This window comes from Bos indicus x Bos taurus, chromosome 22 (genome assembly GCF_003369695.1).
Source record: "Bos indicus x Bos taurus breed Angus x Brahman F1 hybrid chromosome 22, Bos_hybrid_MaternalHap_v2.0, whole genome shotgun sequence".
NCBI classification, from domain to species: domain Eukaryota; kingdom Metazoa; phylum Chordata; class Mammalia; order Artiodactyla; family Bovidae; genus Bos; species Bos indicus x Bos taurus.
In genome coordinates, this window is record NC_040097.1 from 12,312,898 (window position 1) to 12,333,564 (window position 20,667).

At 45.5% G+C, this 20,667-nt stretch overlaps 1 protein-coding gene across 2 annotated transcripts; it reads left to right on the forward strand.

The window, feature by feature from the left end:
- The first annotated feature begins 126 nt into the window (after positions 1-126).
- On the forward strand, positions 127-13,226 carry PHF7 (PHD finger protein 7). 2 transcript variants are annotated; one of them, XM_027523128.1, is made up of 10 exons: positions 127-863; positions 2,993-3,045; positions 3,421-3,512; positions 9,279-9,380; positions 9,758-9,882; positions 10,335-10,494; positions 11,024-11,130; positions 11,591-11,707; positions 12,132-12,256; positions 12,505-13,226. In XM_027523128.1, exons 1-10 carry the CDS (start codon positions 841-843, stop codon positions 12,729-12,731), a joined length of 1,131 nt encoding a protein of 376 aa, XP_027378929.1. In that variant the 5' UTR covers positions 127-840; the 3' UTR covers positions 12,732-13,226. The 2 variants fall into 2 exon arrangements, 1 of the variants encoding a protein (XP_027378929.1); XR_003507788.1 differs by lacking the exons at positions 9,279-9,380; positions 9,758-9,882; positions 10,335-10,494; ... (2 more) ...; positions 12,132-12,256; positions 12,505-13,226 and having other exon boundaries at positions 2,002-4,284.
- Positions 13,227-20,667: the final 7,441 nt, after the last annotated feature.

Genomic DNA, 20,667 nt, shown 5'->3' on the forward strand with positions numbered 1-20,667 from the left:
CGTCACTTCTGCGCGACGGCCTACGCCCCGCCTCCAGGCTCCTCTTCCGTAATTTGGACTCCGGACGCCGGCGCGCTTGCGCGAGAGGGCGGGGCAAGAGGAAGGGGCGGGGCTGGAGCCCAGGTGGAGCGAGAAGGGGCGGGGCGGGCGCGTGACCGTTAGCGGTCCGGGTACGCCACAACGGTCAGCGTCGCGGTGGTCCCCGCGGCCTCAGTCTCCCTGGGTCGCAGTCCGCGTGACTCGGCCCCCGTTTGCACGCTCACCCCCTTCGCCGGCGCAGTCACCGCGCGGGGCGGCGGCCCGTGAGGTAGCTACCACGGCTTGTGACAACGAATAAAGCTCCGGGACAGCAGCGCCCTCGGCGAGAGCTGGACGGGCGGCCCCAGCCGAGAGCGGCGGCCCGTGTGCTACCGTGAGGAGCGACCGGCGGAGGCGACCTCCGGCCCGGCCCCGCACCAGCCGCCCGGCAGGCGCGACATGAGCCTGGTCTGGCATTCGCGGGATGCTCCTTGAGCACCATCTCCGGCTGTTACCTCCGGGGGACGGTTGTGGCCACACTTACAGTATTTTCCAATAAATCATCGTTTATTCTTGCAGCGGCGGCGCCGAACACGCTTCTTTAGTTTTAATTTTTTCAACAAGTTTTATGCAGCACTTATCCAGCGAAACAACTTGATAACCGGTTCAAGGGAGCATCCGCTTGGTTAGGAAACCTCGAACTGAGCAGCTTGTGGAAGCCAACGTTTGCAACGTCCTCCTCACATGCTTTAAAGACCGTTGCGTCTTCCTGTAACTACCAGTGTGCACAGAATCTAACTCAAGGAACGTCTTGGTCCAGCGATGCAAACAACTGAAGTTTTAAGGTTTTATTTCTATTGCTAGATGATCTGGATTCCCCCAATAACTTGGAACTGTTCTGTAGCCTGCTAACGTGGATCCCCTAGTCATGCCCTTCTTTTTCAGCCTGTCCAAGTGCTTTTGTTAAATAAGCCACCAAATGTCATTATCAATGCAGGTGCAACTCATGGGTTAGAAGAGATGGAGCCTTAGATTTCTGAACAACTAGTTGCCTGAGTAGTTACCTTCATACAGTCCCTGAAGATATTTATGCTCTCCAGCTATATGCTCTGAGGATGTGGGTGCTGGAGTGTGTGTCCCTGGACTGACCTAATTCACTCAACGCTCCTAAGAAATGCTGTCCTCTCCACTGACTTGACACTGTGCTTCCTTCATAGGAGTGGGTTTTATTTATTTTGTCCCCCTTCCCATTCAGGAATTTCCCCCCTAACCAATGAAAACTCTGAATTTGTAGTCAGCTGACATTAGTCAGGGAAGGAGTGGCAGGGTGTCTTCTCCATTTTGGGGCCTTTTAATCTTGGCTCAGATCTAGAGGAAGGTTGAGAACAGGCCAGACCTCAGTGACCATCTGAGCCTGGTGAAAAGAAGTGATAGGAGCCAAAGGGTGGTTTGTCAGGGTTATATCTTGTCTCTCACTAGAGGGAGTTCTCGCTTTAGGCAGCCAGAATCCCACAGGCTTCTTTTCCTAGGAAAGAGCTACCTAACCTAGCTTTTCCTGCGTAGAATTAAGGAGCTTGTACTTGGGGGCAAAAGGAGGTGTTAGGAGTGCTACCTTGTATATTTAGTAGACATAAAACGAAGAACCAGTTAGCCAGTTCAAATAGTATCTCCCAAGTTCTCACACTGCTGTGGTATATCAGTAATTCTGATCCTATGCAGGTGCCCCTCTGTGATCTCTCTGTACCTGTTTCCTCACCTTGAATATAGGGATAAAATGGTACCTATTTCCAGGGGGGTTTGCAAGTTAAATGTGAAATGCCCAGAACAGTTCTGGATACAGTTAGTAATTATTGGCTATTACTGGCATTGATACTGGGTGGGTCCCTTTTTTTCTGTTACATGGATGGGGAGGTAAAGTGCACTGTTGCTTTGACCTTATGGAACTTAATGTAGATTTAATAGCTGACTTATTTATATTTATAGCTGGAAGAGCCTGTATTGTCCTCATTATAGTACAGAAGAGTTCAAGATAGGAGAGAGAGAGGCAGCAGCGAATGAAGTCTATAAAAGAAAAGAAGAAGGAATATCAAAGATTGAGGTGGAGTAGGCGACTTAACAGAGTTTGGGAGAAATTGCCCGGTGGCCTGTAGTATATGCTTTACTTTCTGTCTCCTTTGCGTGGTCTTGGAGACTGGGGTTGGTTAGTGTGGAAGCACACACCAGTGGTCCCCTGGAAGCTGCCCCTAACCTATCTTCCCAGGGATGTCCCTACAGACAAAATCCTGGCTCTGGAGCCCTGCTGCCCAGGTTCATATCCTGGCTCTGCTGCTGCTGCTAAGTCGCTTCAGTCGTGTCCGACTCTGTGCGACCCTGTAGATGGCAGCCCACCAGGCTCCTCTGTCCCTGGGATTCTCCGGGCAAGAACACTGGAGTGACCCTGGCTCTGACACTTGCTAACTAGGTGACCTGGGACAAGTTACTTCATTTCTTTAGGCCTCAGTTCCTCATCTAGAAAATATACAATAATAGCACTCACTTTTTAGAGTATTCTGTCAATCCTTTGAGCTAATACATGTAAAGAGCCAGGAATATTGCCTAGCAATAAGAAATTCTTAATCGATTTTAATATCATTTTATTAGGCTTTGTGAACATAGTACCACTTGAGATTCAGGGTAGGTGAAGGCAGAAACAGTAAAAGAATAAAAGGGGGTTTGTTCTTGCATCATTCAGTCCACACAGGCGATAGAGACACGCGGACAGAAAGATGACTGTGCTCTCACATAGTTCAAATAATTCAGTGGGCATGGTGTGTGCTTTCAAAAATATGAAAAAGGAAGAAGAAAACTAATGTCTTAGCCATTAGCTATCTTGGTCCTTCATCAGGTCCGTGGTTTAACATTTTGAGGGAAATGTTACAAAAGGTGTCAATAGAATCCTCAAAGACTACTTGTATTTTTTCCATTTCTTGTGTAGAAGATCTGCCAAGACAAAGAGGGTAACCCAGAGGAAGCGTTCTTCAGGGCCTGGTAAGAAAGACAAGTGGTTCTGTTCAGCTGCTGCCTCCCAGCCTCAGCAAAGGCCGCCTGTAGAGGGCAGCAAACTTCTCACTGTCCGTTCTTCCCAGAATCGCTAAGATCCTGAACTCAGGGTCTGTAATTTTTAACTGTCACATCCAAAGGGCAAGGAACAAGTAAAGCCACTTGAGGCAAAAGTATATGAAGTGAGCAGTTGCAGCCAACTCCTTCAGATGTGGCTAAAATCATATAAAAGACTAATTGATACCCAATACCACTTCAGCCCAGCCTCTTCCTTGTTAAAATGATCCTCTTCCCAGTACTCTCCTCCTCCTTGTACTTAGATGGTTATGTTCCCAAAATGAATTCCTAACATCCTTTTTGCAGTTTGCCGGCTATGCCTTCAAGAACCTGGGGATCCCGAAAAATTAGGGGAATTTCTTCAGAAGGACAATCTCAGTGTGCATTATTTCTGTCTTGTAAGTATAAGGCCCCCTTTGCTTTGAATGTCCTATGATTTTTTATATAGTCTGGGCTTTGTTTTTGCACCCAGCCTCAGATGCATTGCCATGTTGGCTTGTTTTTCTTAATGGCTATTTTCTTTTAAAATCTGATTTTTAAGAAGTAATATGTGTGCCTGATATAAAATTCTCTAACATTATAAAGTATGTACAATATAAAGTCTCTTCCCATTAACAGTGTTCTCAGTCCTTCTCCTTCTCCCCAGAAGCAAACAGTTCTTGCAGTTATTTTTTCCCTGGTATTCTCTTTTTCTTAAGTATAGTTTGTATGCTATGGAATGCACTCATTTCAAGTGTATAGTTTGATGATAAGCTCATATATCATGATACACTCATATATCATGGGGATAAAACGTATGTTTGCATGTAAACACTACCCTAATCAAAATAAATACTTCTATCATGCCAGAAAGTTCCCTCCTACCCTTTCCAGTTAGTTCTCTCAAAGATAATCACTGTTTTGCTCAATAGACTACTTTTCTCTCTTCTCATAATTCATATAAATGAAACCATACAATCTGTACTCTTTCGAGTCTTGCTACTTTCATTCAACACAGTGTTTTGAAAATGGACCCTTGTTGCATGGTTTGTTAGCCTGTGCCTTTTTATAGTGTAGTAGTCTTCTGTTGTATGAATATATTATAATTTGCTTTTTTATCCACCTGCTGATGAACATTTGAATGTTTCCATTTGGGGGGTTTTATGAATAAAGCTGTTGTGAAAATTCATGTACAAATTTTTTTATGAAAACATGCTTTCACTTCTCTGGGACAAATGTCTAGGAGTGGAATTACTAACTATATGTTTAACTTCATGTGAAGTTGCCAAATCACTTTCCAAAGTGGTTGTACTAGTTTATACTGTCACTAGCAATTTATGAGATTTCTATTTGTCCAATATTCTTTTCCAAAATTTATATTGTTAGTCTTTTTAATTTTACCATTCTAGTAGGTATGTTTTGGTATCTCATTGTGGTTTTAATTTACATTTTTCTGGTGACCTAAAGTGTTGAGTTTCTTTTTGTGTGCTTATTGGCTATTTACATATTTTCTTTTGTGAAGTGTCTGTACAAATATTTTGTCCATTTAAAAAGTCTAGTTGTCTGGAGACTTGGGTTCAATCCCTGGTCAGGCAAAAAAAAAGTTGTTTTGTCTTATTGAGTTATAAGAGCTCTTTATACATTCTGGCTACAAATCCTTTTTCTGATATGTGTATTCTCCCAGTCTATGATTTGCCTTTTTTATTTTTTTCAAGTGAGTTGGTTTAATTACAGGTGGTACAGAATTCAGGATAGAACAAAGAACACATTTTGGCAGGATTTTGGGCTGGGTTTATGTGAACCTCATAGCTAAAGTAGAAATGACTGCTGCTGCTGCTGCTATGTTGCTTCAGTCGTGTCCGACTCTGTGCGACCCCATAGACGGCGGCCCACCAGGCTCCTCCATCCCTGGGATTCTCCAGGCAAGAACACTGGAGTGGCTTGCCATTTCCTTCTCCAATGCATGAAAGTGAAATGTGAAAGTGAAGTTGCTCAGTCGTGTCCGACTCTTCACGACCCCATGGACTGCAGCCTACCAGGCTCCTCCATCCATGGGATTTTCCAGGCAAGAGTACTGGAGTGGGGTGCCATCGCCTTCTCGGAGAATTAAAGTCAAGATAAGTCACTGTATATCTATTTTTTGTTTGTTTGTTTGTTTTTGTTTTTGCAAATTTTATTCTTAAGTTTACAATAGGTTTCAGGATAACACTGCATTCTAGGTATAGGTGGCAACAGATGTTACGGCAGGTAATCCAGATGTTGAAACACCTGGGATGGAATTAAGGCTCATCATTGCCTCAGGCACAAGGAACAACTTTTTGCCAGGTTTCTTAATTCTCCATGTGGCTAGGGGACCTTTCTTCCCGGCCTTTGCTTTTAGCTTCCCGAGTTTTTTCTGTTTTTCCTCTGTTTCTGTTGAATGCCTTGTCCTTGGCTTGCTTCTTGGGCTTCAGGGGCTTCTTCTGGCCACCTCTGAGGCCAACATCACACATCCCACCCCTTCCCCCTGCTTTAATGATATCTTTTGAAGGACAGAAGTTTTTAATTTTGATGAAGTCTAGTTTATCCGTTTTTCCTTTTATTGTTAGTGCTTGTTTGTGTGTCCCAGGAAATCTTTCCCTGCCCATTAAACTGCCTCAGTGTCTTTGTCAAAATCTGTTGACCACATGTCCGTGGATCTGCATGGTCTGTTTTCTGTCATTGATGTGTGTGTCAGTCCTTACCAATACCACACTGTTTTGATCATCTTTAAAGCGTCTTGAAATTAAGTATTGTAAATTCTGTAGTCTTTTTCCAAGATTGCTTTGGCAATCAGTATCACATGCTTTCCTTTTCCATGTACATTTTATATTTAGCTTGTCAACTTTTCTTGTTTAAAAAAGGGCTTGTCATGTTAGTGATTGGTATTGCACTGAATTTATAGATCAATTTGGGAAAAATTGACAAGCCATATTGAATCTTCTAGTCCATGGACATGACATATTTCCCCATTAATTTGGGTCTTTAAAAATTTACCTCAGCAATGTTTTTTAGTGAAGAAGTCTTGCACATATTTTGTTAAATGTATTTCTACATAGTTTGTGATTTTTATGCTATTATATAATGGTATTTTAAAATTTAATTTTCAAGGTTGCTGGTGTATAGAAATGCAATTTATTTTTATTCTTTGATTTTATATCTGCAATCTTGTTAAATTCACTTATTCAGTAGATTTTATTTTTTTAATTTTTTGTGAATGCCTTTAGGATTTCCTGTGTACACAATTATGGGCGCATAAAAGCAGTTCTACTTCTTTCTTTCCAATCTTTATGTCTTTTAATTCTTCTTCCTTTATTGTAATAGCTGGGACCTTTAGTGTTGAATAGAAGTTATTTGAGTGAATATCTTGTCTTGTTCCTAACTTTAGAGGATAGCATCCAGGTTTTCATCATTAAACTATGATGTTAGCTGTAGGTTTTTCACCAGATTAGAGAAGCTACCTTTTATTTCTAGTTTGTGGAGGGTATTATGAATATGTGCTGAATTTTGTCCAATGTTTTTTCTGTATCAAGATGATCGTGGTTTTTCTCATTTATTTTGTTAATGTGGTTTGTTACATTGATTGAATACTTTAATGTTAAACTAATCTTGCATCTCTGGCTCAAGTTCTGCCTGGTCATGGTATATAATCCTTTTTATATGGTGCTGGATTCAGTATTTTGTTTCATTTTTGTATCTATGCTCATGAGAAAGATTGGTCTGTGACTTTTCATTCTTGTAACTCCTATCTTGTTTTGGCGTCAGGTCTTGTTTAATTTCTGCCATAAGGGTGGTGTCATCTGCATATCTGAGGTTATTGATATTTCTCCCGGCAATCTTGATCCCAGCTTGTGTTTCTTCCAGTCCAGTGTTTCTCATGATGTGTACTCTGCATAGAAGTTAAATAAACAGGGTGACAATATACAGCCTTGACGTACTCCTTTTCCTATTTGGAACCAGTCTGTTGTTCCATGTCCAGTTCTAACTGTTGCTTCCTGACCTGCATACCATCCTTATGGCAGAAAGTGAAGAGGAACTCAAAAGCCTCTTGATGAAGGTGAAAGTGGAGAGTGAAAAAGTTGGCTTAAAGCTCAACATTCAGAAAACGAAGATCATGGCATCCGGTCCCATCACTTCATGGGAAATAGATGGGGAAACAGTGGAAACAGTGTCAGATTTTATTTTTTTGGGCTCCAAAATCACTGAAGATGGTGACTGCAACCATGAAATTAAGAAGCTTACTCCTTGGAAGGAATGTTATGACCAACCTAGATAGCATATTCAAAAGCAGAGACATTACTTTGCCAACAAAGGTCCATCTAGTCAAGGCTATGGTTTTTCCTGTGGTCATGTATGGATGTGAGAGTTGGACTGTGAAGAAGGCTGAGCGCCGAAGAATTGATGCTTTTGAACTGTAGTGTTGGCGAAGACTCTTGAGAGTCCCTTGGACTGCAAGGAGATCCAACCAGTCCATTCTGAAGGAGATCAGCCCTGGGATTTCTTTGGAAGGAATGATGCTAAAGCTGAAACTCCAGTACTTTGTCCACCTCATGCGAAGAGTTGACTCATTGGAAAAGACTCTGATGCTGGGAGGGATTGGGGGCAGGAGGAGAAGGGGACGACAGAGGATGAGATGGCTAGATGGCATCACTGACTCGATGGACATGAGTCTGAGTGAACTCCGGGAGTTGGTGATGGACAGGGAGGCCTGGCATGCTGCGATTCATGGGGTCGCAAAGAGTCGGACATGACTGAGCGACTGATCTGATTTGATCTGATCTGATCTTGTTTAATTTCAATGCATTTTTCCACATATATATTTTCAACATAAAAATAAACATACACAGTGCTTTGTATTTTTTTAAGCTCATATATTTACAGAGATCTTTCCACTTAGAATATACTGATCTAGTTTTTTTTTTTTTTTAATAACTGGTGGATATCCCATGGTACAGGTGTGCCAAAAAGTATTAAACTCCTATTAAAGGACATTTAGATTGTTTTTAATCTTTCACTATTGAATTTTCTATTTATAGAAATTACACAGTTCATTGTAGAAAATATTAATAACACTTAAAAGTATAGATAAAAATCACTCATATAGTCCTAAAGCCTTGAGTGAGTGTAAACATAAATATGTTTTAGGCCTAATTGGGCTATGATTCAAGTATCCTCAAGTCATCCAACCTTGTAGGCTCACGTTTGCTATTTTGCTATTGTTAAAATAACCTCGGTCCCCATTATATTACATGTAATTACTGTAAAGTCTAATACCCTTACAGTCTAATACTGTAAAGTCTAATATTTTGGAAGCTTCTTGGGGTGGGGCTCAGGTGTGAAATTCTTCCAAAGTACGTACATGTCCACGGTTCTTGGGTACATAACAATTCAGCTGCTTTTTGTTTGATTTCCCATTCTAGACTCTGTTTTAGGGGCTTTTCAGAAACAAAAGGTCCTTTAAAGTATGTTTTCAAAGAAAAGTTCAATACCTCTCCTTTCCCTATAAGCCAGAATGACTACAGTTGGGTGACTTTAAAGCCTCGTTTCCTTTTCTGTAAAGAATACACTCTGCGAAGAGTATTGATTCTGTACCAAGGGTCAGCACAGCAAGAGAGGAAGAGTGTGGGTTCTGGGGGCCCGGATGTGAACACCACTCAGCTGCCTCCTTGCTGTGTGACCCCAGCGAGGTCACTTAATGCATTGTACCTCAGTGGCCTCTAAGATGAGGATCGCAGTGGCATCCGTATGACAGGTTTGTGAGCAGAAAATGAGTCACTGCATTAGGTGTGTTTCTCAAAGTGCTCAGCACACAAAAACAGTCCTCAATAAATGAAAGATGGCATAGCACAAAGGTGGATGAAAGCCCGGGTTCTGGAGTTCCGTGGTCTTGATCCAGTCAGATGATCTCTCTAGACTATAAAATGGGGATGATGATGTACCTACCTCTTAAGGTTGTTGCAAGAATTAAATAAGTTAATATTTGGAAAGCACTTAAGAGTCCCCAATGCCTGTGCTATGTAAACCTTTGTTAAATAAATTGTCCTGTGAATGCATATGTATCCCACCAAGCTCTATTTCTTGGCTGTCTTACCCTGTCATCCTTCTCACCCCACTGCACTGTCTCACTGATCATCAGTGTTGACAGCCTGGTTCTGCTGCCCTTCTAGATCCTATCTAGCAAGCTGCCTCAGAGGGGCCAATCCAACAGAGGTTTCCATGGATTCCTACCTGAAGACATCAGAAAGGAGGCAGCCCGGGCCTCTAGGAAGGTTAGAATCCCCTGAAATGGGGGCTTGGGGTAGGCCTCTTCTACTACTCCTCTCATCCCTGTTGCTGTTCTTTTCCGTAATTGGTAGTTTCAAAGTCAAGGACTCTTGAATTTCCCACTAGTCTTTCTCTTAAGTTCCATCCTTCTCTAGGGTATAGTGTCCTAAGTCAGGTGAGGGAGCAACATCCTGAGAAAGCCAAAAAGAATGCAGTGCTGCTTGAAGCTCAGCTTTGGCATGCCTTAGAGCTTCTAGGTCACTGAGGAAGAGGAATGGCTGCTGTGTCAAAGAATTTCCGTTCCATAGGATGCTATGCTACAGAGTGTTTTTCTGTCTGTCTGTCTTGGGGCCCTGAGTACTGCTTGGGATTTCATTTGCAGATCTGCTTTGTGTGCAAGAGAAAGGGAGCTGCCATCAACTGCCAGAAGGACCAATGTGCCAGAAACTTCCATCTTCCTTGTGGCCTAGAAAGGGGTTGCCTTTCACAATTTTTTGGAGAGTACAAGTGAGTGATGAAGGGGGAAAGTTGAGCTGCCCTTTTGTAATTTGTTATTTAGCATCTGATGAAATCAGAGTCCAGTTCTCACGGGCCTATTTTGATTCACCAGAAAATCTGTCCCTCCATTTGATAATGAGAAACAGTGTCTTGACTTGGCGATTTCACAGATTTGCTTCTTGCTTCCCATCCCCTCCTTAAATTACAAACAGCTGGGGTTCTTAGACAGCTGCTCAGAACTAAGTGGGGCTTTCAGGAACAGGAGGCTGTGGAGCTTTGCTCAGTGGGAAAGCAGCTGTGAGAAGGCATGTGGCTGTTCCTCATCCTGCTCCTCCTCCTGCCCATGAGCTTGGAGGTTCACTGGAGACGGGCCAGAGTGGTTGATTGCTATTCCTCTTACGGGCAGCTGGAAAACTGCATCATTTACAAACAAAAAACGAAGCCTATTTACTCTGCCACAGATCATTTTGTGGGGAACATCGCCCTACACAGAACATCCGACGCAGGAACGTGGGGGAGGAAAGCTGTATCTTGTGTTGTGAAGACTTATCCCAAATAAGTGTTGAAAACATCCAGAGCCCATGCTGTAGCCAAGCCATCTACCACCGGAAGTGCATACAGGTGGGGCTCTCTCTGCTCTGGGGACCATCCCAATGGCCCAGCTCTGAGCATCCTGGGAATGCTCAGGCAATCTCAGCGTCTGTGCGTTGTGCTGGAAGTCTGTATGCAGAACTGGTTCCAGAAGAAACTTAGCTGGGTCTCTGGTCATCGTTGACCTGCAGTACCTCATTCATTATTTAGACTGAACAAAATCCTCAGGATGGCTGGAGCGAATGAACTACTCCTAGAATGAGTCAAGTAGCTTCACAATCAGCTGTGGTTCCTGAGATTGAAGGACAGGGAAACGTGTATCCACAGTACCTGACCCCAGCCAGGTTGACCACTGCCAGACCCCATGGCTGAAGATGACACCTGAGGCACTCCTGGGTGCTCTCTTGAGCTTTTGGTCCCTGGTCTGACCCCTGGGTTTGCAGCCCTCGCCCTAACCTCTCTTAGCAGTATCCTCTGTAAAATGACGGTAAGGGTGGAAAGAATGTGATCAAAGAGAGTGTTTTTATAAGCACAAAGTTTTTCCATGTTTATCTTACAGAAATATGCTCACACATCAGCAAAGCATTTCTTCAAATGTCCACAGTGCAACAATCGAGAAGAGTTTCCTCAAGAAATGCTAAGAATGGGAATTCATATTCCAGACAGGTAGTGGAAACTTGACCACAGGAATTGAGCCAGGGAGTGGGTTGCCTAGGTTTCTAGAAAGGAGGTGAGTGTAAGGATAGTTCAGAGAATGAGGAAGTAGCAGAAGCATTGATACACAGTGAAAAGGGAAGGGTGGTGGGAGAGCTTTTCGATTATAAAAAGGAATGGAGCGGGGAGGAAAGTAGGGGTGGTGTGCATGTTTCCCAAAAAAGGTGCTCTGGGGAACAGGATTTGTTGAGTTCTTGAATTCCAGTGTGGAGCTAAGGAACCCCTGTGTTCCACTCATCTGCGTCAACCCTCTCCCACTGCCAGACCACTTGCCCCGCCTTGTTGAAGCATTTGGGCAGCCTGTTGAACTCTTGCTGTACTAGCTTGAGTTCTTGCTAGTTCTTCCAGGGTGAACAAAGGTTTTACCAACCGATTGTACGTCCCTTACTCACTGTTTCTTCTCCCACTGCAGAGATGCTGCCTGGGAACTCGAGCCAGGGGCTTTCTCAGAGTTGTATCAGCGCTATCAGCATTGTGATGCCCCCATCTGTCTGTATGAACGAGGCAGAGACAGCTCTGAGGAAGAAGGGTAGGGAAAAGTTCCTGACTAGAAAGATCTCTCATCAGGGCGATCTTAGGGCTTGGCACAGTTTTCAGGCACAAGAAATTTACCTTTGTCTGCAGATCTCAGGGCAAACACAGCTGCTAAGTCCCATCCTTGAGCAGCTCAGGACTCACTCATGCACAAGTGAACAGGTCTCTCTGCTGGGTCTGCTCTCCTTGTGCCCCATGGAGAGACACTCAGGGCCATTCCTTCCCAGTCTACCTTGTGCGTGGCTGTGCCTGACCACAGGCCCCGGGATCAGCACTCAGGCACCCCTCCGTCTTGAGTAGAATGTGTAGTGAAAGATTCCTAGGAAGACCTCAGCAAGGGCCTGAACTGCAGCGAACATCCTGAGAGTGGTTCTGAGTGTTCCGTTTGTCCCACCACCCTCCCTTGGCTCTTCCTGTAGGAAGTGGCGCCTCATTCTGTGCGCTACATGCGGATCCCATGGAACCCATAGGAACTGCTCCTCTCTCAGATCCAACTGTAAGAAATGGGAGTGCATGGAGTGTGCGCCTGCTGCCAAAGTCATAGGTGGGACTAGAGGGATGATCTGGTCTTGGTGAGGGTGGTGAGGGAGGGCTGGGACTCGTGGTGGCGGTGGAGGTGGGGGGTCAGGGGGACTCACAGTGCCTGGTAAAGGAGGAGGGTGTGCTGTCAGGTGGGGACTTTTACTTGGTACTTTAATTTGGGAAGAAAAGTGGCTAGGGAGGGGCATAAAGACCTGTGCCTGGGAGGGAAACAGAGGATCGAGTTGGCCTCTCCCAACTTTCTTTCACCAGAGTACACACTTGAAAACTCAGGTGACATCCCCTGTTGCAGCAGCACCTTCCTCTCCAGGGGACATTTCTACAGAGACACCGGGCTGGAAGAGAATCCGGGCCCTTCTTGGACCAACTGGCCAGGATCTTCCTTATTAGAAAACCCAGAGTCCTCTGGTCCCAGGAGGAGCCAATCCTGGGGATCTAAGGGTGTCACAATCTCTAAGAGCTGCAAAAAATCCGAGTAACGTTTTCTGAGTAGTTTCTGCCAAACACATTTGGGTACAGAGCTGTGCTCCTCCATCAGGTTTGGAGGAGGGAGCACTTTGGGATTGGGAGACAAGGAAAGGGGCCAGCAGGTAGTCTCTTAACCAAGGAAAGAGAAGTCCTAAGGAACGCTAGTTCAGAGCAGTCCTGATGCTAATCACAGAACGAGTTTGTAGAGAGAGCGCCTCTGCTCTTCCTGTCTGATCCCCAGAGGGCCTTTTATACTCTTTTCTTCCACCAAGATTCTTCCACCTTGATCTAGTTCTCCTATACTTCTTTCTTCACCTGCGTTTGTTATTATGCAAATAAAGGTTTTCTCTCCATTGGTGTCTCCTTATACAATCACTCTGGAATTTATCTAGCATACTAAGGGATCTACAAAACTCAGTAAATTAAATGGAGAGCTTTCAACTTAGACCTGTTGCTTTGGAGGGAAGTATTTTGCAGGTAAATGGACTTTACAGGGACAGATTTCATCATTGTGCAAATAAACACAAGATCTCATCAGGAAGGGGAGCAGCAAAGGAGTCCACCCTGGACTGAGAATAGGCCACCACTGCAAAGCTTGGGGCCCTGGACTCAGACAGGCCAGGGACAGACATGCCCATGTGGGGCAGAAGGGCTCCCCTCACTCCAGGCGGCTTGGTCATCAGCATACCTCCCAGCAAGAGTGAAGACACAGCTCCAGTCAAACCCTCCTACCTGGTGGCTTGAGTATTTCCAGCTCAGGTAAGGGGGCCATGCTAGACATTAGGCAAGGCAGCTAGGATAGAAATTTGGCAGAAGGTCTTGAGAGAAACAGAACATTTGTTTTTAATGCTTTTGTGGGTTTTGGATTAGTAGGGGAAACTCTGGACCATTGCCAGATATTGAGTTGGCAGGGTTTCACCAAGGTGAAACTGGAGAAGGCAATGGCAACCCACTCCAGTGCTCTTACCTGGCAAATCCCATGGATGGAGGAGCCTGGTAGGCTGCAGTCCATGGGGTTGCTGGGAGTCAGACACGACTGAGCGACTTCACTTTCACTTTTCACGTTCATGCATTGGAGAAGGAAATGGCAACCCACTCCAGTGTTCTTGCCTGGAGAATCCCAGGGACGGGGGAGCCTGGTGGGCCGCCGTCTCTGGGGTCACACAGAGTTGGACATGACTGAAGCGACGCAGCAGCAGCTAAGCTAAGTCGCGTCAGTCGTGTCTGACTCTGTGCGACCCCAGAGACGGCGGCCCACCAGGCTCCCCCGTCCCTGGGATTCTCCAGGCAAGAACACTGGAGTGGGTTGCCATTTCCTTCTCCAATGCATGAATGTGAAAAGTGAAAGTGAAGCCGCTCAGTCATGTCCGACTCTAAACAACCCCATGGACTGCAGCCTACCAGGCTCCTCCATCCATGGGATTTGCCAGGCAAGAGTACTGGAGTGGGGTTGGTTCAAATGTTGCTGACCCCTGAAGACTTACACCTGAAGGTGTACAGTGATTCAGATTTGACCAGATTCACTTGGAATCCCAAAGGGGCAGTTGGGGACAAAGTAAATGCTTTAAAAAAGTCAAAGCATACTAAAAGGACTATAGTGAAAATTGCTTTTTGGACTCATCCTTCCCTACCCCCAGTATTATTCCCTAAAGACAACTACTTTCCACTTTTTTAGCCATTTCTTAATATATTAATCGTAGGACATTTTTTACTTCCTATACATTCCATAAAGACCTAGCACCTTTAAAACCTTCCCATTTTCATTCCCTCCGTCTTTTATAATTACATCACAATTTCTGTTAAATTAACCTTCAGTGTTTACGTTACTATGGCTATGTAATTGCTCTTTACTACTGAGTCAAGGGGTATACTATGTTTATTTTTCCTCTCCTGTACATTTTTTTTTCCTTTAAACAAATTTTTTTTTTTTTTTGCTATTTCAGTCAGTTCAGTTCAGTTGCTCAGTCATGTCCGACTCTTTGCGACCCCATGAATCGCAGCACGCCAGGCCTCTCTATCCATCACCAACTCCCGGAGTTCACCCAAACTCATGTGCATCGATTCGGTGATGACATCCAGCCGTCTCATCTTCTGTCATCCCCTTCTCCTGCCCCCAATCCCTCCCAGCATCAGGGTCTTTTCCAATGATTCAATTCTTTGCATGCTATTTACCCATAGCTAATTCTTCCCATATATTCCACATGATCAATTGCCTGCAATTACAGTTTTCCTTGTAGGCTGAACATCAGATGGCTATGCACTGATTTTCTGGAAGACCTGCCTCCTAGAGCCTGCTCCTTCTGAGCTTGCTGCTCCTTGGGCCTTCTCACAGCTCCCCCATGACTGCCTTTTTTCATTTTCTCTCCCGCAAATTAGGGGACTCAGTGCTGTGGTTCCTAATCTGGACATCCAAGGACACTTTGTTAGCGCTCTGCAAGTGACAAGAGAGGTTTCAAGTTATATTTTAAACAGTATTTTACCTATCCTAAAGATTTAACTCTTGCAGCAATAATTCACAACTGAAAGATACTTTCAAAATTAAGACATTAGTTTCTTACAGAGCTTATATATTTTGGGTCATCAGGCATATTCTCAGACATCTGGGGTATATCTTTTCCTTTAAAAAAAAGAGTCCATTTCTGTACTACTCAAGTGTGAGAAATACCACTGTAACTGAAAATAATGGCCCTCTATCAGCACCCTCTAAACTCCTGCTGCAGTGGGCGGCAGGTGGAGCTCACAGTGGGAGTGGGGAGATGGGGTGCGTTTTGTCACCCAGACATTCAGTTGCCCGATTTCTGTGTGCAGTTGGTGCCTATCAGAACAGTGCACATGTGTGCACACACCCTTATTAACTTTATCACAGTGTGTATGCCCTTACTCTTCATTGATGTTAATAGCTAACCCCATTTTTGTGAGCTAGAAAGTCCAACTTTGACGTCCTCTTCATCTGGGCCTAATCAGCCAGTCTCAAATAACTGGGCTTTTGCCTTAAACTTTTAACTTGGGATAGTTTTCAAAGATTTAAAGAAAAATTGTGAAGATACTGCAGAGTCCCCACATACCCCAAGCCCAGTTTCCCCCCATTAATGTCTGGCAGCAATACGGTACATTTGTGACAATTAATGAACCAATACTGATACATTACTATTATTGAACCAATACTGATACATTACTATTAACCAAATAAAGCTCATATTTTATTCAGATTTCCTTAGTTTTTACCTAATGTCTTTTTTCTATTCTAGCCACCCATCCAGGATACCACATTGCAATGAGTCATCCTGAGTCTTTAGCTCTCTTGGCTCTAACAGTTTGTCAGATTTTCCTGGTTTTTTATGACCTTGACAATTTTGAGGAGTATGGTCAGGTGTTTTGTTGAGGACCACTCAATTTGGATTTGTCTGATGGTTTTCCTTATGATTAGGGCTTCCCCGATGGCTCAGCGGTAAAGAATCTGCCTGCAATGTAGGAAACGCAGGATATGTGGGTTCTATCCCTGGATTAGGAAGATCCCCTGGAGTAGGAAGTGGCAACCCACTACAGTATTCTTGACAGAAAAATCCCACGGACAGAGGAGTCTGGCAGGCTACAGTCCAAAGGGTCTCAAAGCGTTGGACACACTGAGCGACTGGAGCACACACACACACTCGTGGGTTTGAGGGAGGAAGACCACACAGGTAAAGTGCCATTTTTATCACATCAAATTGAAGTTATGTATGATCAGTGTAACTTATCCTTCTTGACCTTCGTCTTGGTCAGCTGGCCAAATTAGCGTTTGTCGAGTTTTTCCAGAAAGAGAAAAATTACTCCCTTTCCCCCTTTCATACACTACATTTTGGAAAGAAGCCACTCTGTGCAGCCCACAATTAATGAGTGGGGATTTATGTCCCCTCCTTCTTTAAGGACTGAGTATCTACATATATTGTCTGGAGTCTTTCTGCATGGGAGATTTACCTGTCCTCTCCCACTTACTTATTTGCTCAATCATTTATATCAGTATGGACTCATGGATACGTATATTACACTTTGGGTTATAATCCAGGTGTACTTATTCTGTTGGTTCTGCTTATTCAGGTGGTTCTAGCTTTGGCCACTGGGACTCCTGTGTCCTTTTCACATACTGCCATTATTGTGTTCCCTTTGGGTTTTGGTTTGTTCTGAGCACTTCTTTACTTTTTGGCCCTACAAGAGAGCCCAGACTCATCTGCATTATTTATTTCTTTCTGGCTGGGCTGGTCTTTGTTGTGGCATACAGGCTATCTCTAGTTGAGGCAAGTGGGGGCCACCCTGTTGTCGCAGTACGTGGGCTTCTCAATGTGGTGGCTTCTCTCGTTGTGGAGCACAGCCTCTCGGCACTCGAGATTCAGCAGTTGTGGCGCACCGGCTTAGTTGTCCCACAGCATGTGGGATCCTCCTGGACCAGGGATTATAGCCACATCCCCTGCATTGGCAGGGGGATTCTTAACCACTGGACCACCAGGGAAGTCCCTCGTCTTGAATATTTTAAATACTTGTTTCCATAAATGGTGTATCTGAGAGAATTACTGTTTTATAACTTAGGACCTAAAACAAATAGCTCACTTGGGGAGAATAGGAATAGACATCAAATAAAATCTCCCCAGGGCCCCTGCTCCCCTTGCTCTAATTCTTACCTCTGTGGGGACCATGAACTAGGGCCAGAAACTTCAGAATCTCCTTCCGTTTCCTTTTCTGCTCAACCACGCTCTTTCTTGTCCATTTGAATTTTTTACATGTTTGCCTTCCTCTCTATCCCACGGCCAATGCTCAGCTCAGACCCTTGTGCCTCACAGGACGACAGCAAAAGCCTTCTCTCTGTATGGTTTCCTACATCCTCTTGCTTTGCTGACATATCTATCCTTTTCCCTTCTGGTAATTGCCATGAAACATCTGCTAGCTCTTCTTGACTTAGGATGGCCCCCACTGAGATGGACATCTAGGGTCTTTCATGGGCACTCTGCCATGGCTACCCTGGCATAATGGGCCCTGAACATGAGGCTTAGAGTCTAGAGAGCCATAACCTCTATCATTAGCCTGATGAACCCGGTATAAGGGCCACTTCTTCATGCCTAGGCACTCCCTCTGAGCTCTGCTTGTACCCCTATGATAGCCTGTGCTGTTCTCCATCTGGTCCCATAATTGTCTCTTCCTCTAGATTGGAAGCCCCTGATAGGAAGGGACCTGTCTATCTTATTAACCTTTCTCCCCCTCATGGTGTCTGGCTTGGTACCCCACATTCAGAGTCAGTTTGCTGTCACCTGGATTATTTATTGGATGTGCTCAAATCCTGCATTTATCAGGCTGTTGTTTAACTGTCAAACACCAGAGGGCACTGGGAGCACATTGAGGAAGAAGATTCTAACCCTTTACACATGGAAGGTTGAGAAAGGCTTAGGGAAGCTTCCTTCTATTTTAGGATTGCACAGGACTTACTGCTATTCAGGTGTTCTGAACACACCCATTCAAGTTTATTCATGAGCTGTGCCCCTGTTATATTTAGAGATGAGTATAGACATGACAATAACTTCTAAGTTACTAATGACACTTAGTATCATAGGTCAGGTCCTTAGATAGGACTGCCTTCCAGATCTCTCTAGACCCAAAACGATCTTCCTAACCACAGCTGCCCTCCTCTTACCCCTAAAAATGGGATCTCCCAATTCCAAGGGGATTGAGTAATACGGTTCTTTTCCTCTTCTGCCTTACCCTCCTGCTGCGTGTACACACACACACACACACTCTGACATCAGGGTCTTTGGTTTGTGGTTCAAAGGCTCTGACTTCCTGTGGACAGAGCAGGAGGTTGTTATGAGAAACAGCACCCCCATTGGCCCTGATCCCAGGGACATAGCATCAGCCCCCTGTGTGCTCCCAGACTGCCTGCAGGTGAGTTGTAGCATCACAGGGTCCCTGATGTGAGAAGGCTCCCTTACAGACCAAGCCAGGGAGCCCCATTGCAGAGGGGGTGGCTATTTGCAAGGGTCTTGTGCATTTTTTCCAAAAAGCAGAATGGCAATTGCAGGCCATAAACCAAAGAGTTGATGTTTTTCAGAAAATAATCTCACTTTTCCCTGGCAAACCACCTCCAGCCCCCTGACATCCCTGAGTTCATGGCCTCAGTAGAGGGAGTGAAGCCGAGGAGCTCCTCCCCCGGTCTTGGGTGTAAACTCACTCCTGGAGCCTGTCCTGAAGTGCACCTCTGATAAACAGGAAGGCATGTGCGCCATCAGTGTCAGTCCCTCACAGAGCATCTGAGACCTGTCTGGGCCATCAAAGCCATCCCCAGCCCCCAGGAGCATTCTGGAGGGGACCCTAGCCTCACCAGAAACAATTCCCCATTGTGTCCCCCTACTTGAAAATGGTAGATTTGTAAACAGGCCCTTACGTTTGGGCAGATCCTGCTCTGGCTTTGTGCTAGTGTGTTGTTTTTTCTTCCCTGAACAATGTCCTTTCCAGTAGGGCCAGCCGTTCACACCATTGTCTGAGACCCTTGGACTGCAGGAAACAGCACCAGATTCTTATCAGCTGCGGGGGCAGGCAGAGTGAACAGATGAGCTCATGCCCATAAAGCAAGCTGCTGGTCTGCCACATCATTCTTCCGTACCTTTATCTGTGAGAACGGAGCCCCCGTTGGCCCCCAAAGTGGGAAATCTGGGCTTTAAGTCTCTGTCTCCTCCATTTGATGGCAGACACCTGGACTCTGCTCTGGGCCCCTTGCTTCACTTTGGAATCCTCTCCTGCCTGCAGCTGTCCCCTTGCCCTGGTCTTCCTTCTCTGCCCAGTGGGATGTTCTTGGCAGTGAAATACGCCCTTGGGATGGGTTAGGTGCACTCCAGTCATCTTCCTCTGTAGGGGACAGGAATTAAGACTGGCCTCCTAAGCTGTCCTCAGCAGAGTTCCTGAGTACAAGCTACTAGTTGACTGCTGGAGGCCCAGTGTGAGCATGAGGGTGGGCATCCCTTGCAAGGCCTCCCTGGAGACTGCAGCATTTCCCATCCCCAGTGGAAAATGATTTTTTTTTTTTAATAGGCTACGTTGAGGAACCAGAAGTTTCCTTAATGAAAATCCAGCAGGGAAAGTGAAAGGCTCCATTAGGACACGGCCTCTAAGGAAGTGGGGGGCCAGCAGTGGTACCCACACAAAGGCGGGCTGGGGCTGAGCAGTGGGAAGTGGGCACGGGGCCACTTTCTTCATCTCCTGTGCACCAGGAGGGTGGGTGAGTCCGGAAGAGAAGCCAGGGTGGAGGCCTAACAATCCTTGAGCTCCTTATCAGGTATTATATCTAAACCTAGCCCCACCCATTCATTCTCTCTGCACACCAGGGCCAATTTTGTAATCTCAGATATCCCCCCGGGGATTTGATCTTGCTGTGTGTTGAACTTTCTCCTCGCCAGAGCCCTTTCAGGCTGGGACTTGAGTGAGGTTGGGGTAGATCCTTAACTGGGGTGAAAACTGGTCTATTCTTGAGCAGCTGTCTGCTACTTGTAAGAAGATGTGGCTGATGGGAGACACCTCAGTTTGGTGGACTGCAGAGCCCTGTGAGACTCACCTCACTCCAACCGCATCCCGGGTCCTTGCCAGCCCACAGAGAGGAAAACCTGGCAGGAGCCAGACCTGCCTCCTGAGGGCTGCTGCCTGCCTGCTCCTATAGTCGGGGGATTCTAGGGGTGTCTGAGACCGGACCCTGGCTTAGCAAAGAAGCCATTTGAGAAAGTGAAAAGGACTGTCTTCCTCCCTCATCCTGCCCCCGCTCTGCCCCTTACCCTTGCTTAGAAACCTAGTCTTGTGGACTACAGGACAGCCACAAGCTTGGAGTGAACCCTAACCCTCCGCAGAGGAACATGCCAGACACAAGAGGAGCAGGAAGTGGGCTGGGGAGGCGGGCTGGGTGTGAGAGGACAGAAGCCAGAGGCAGGGCAGAGTCCA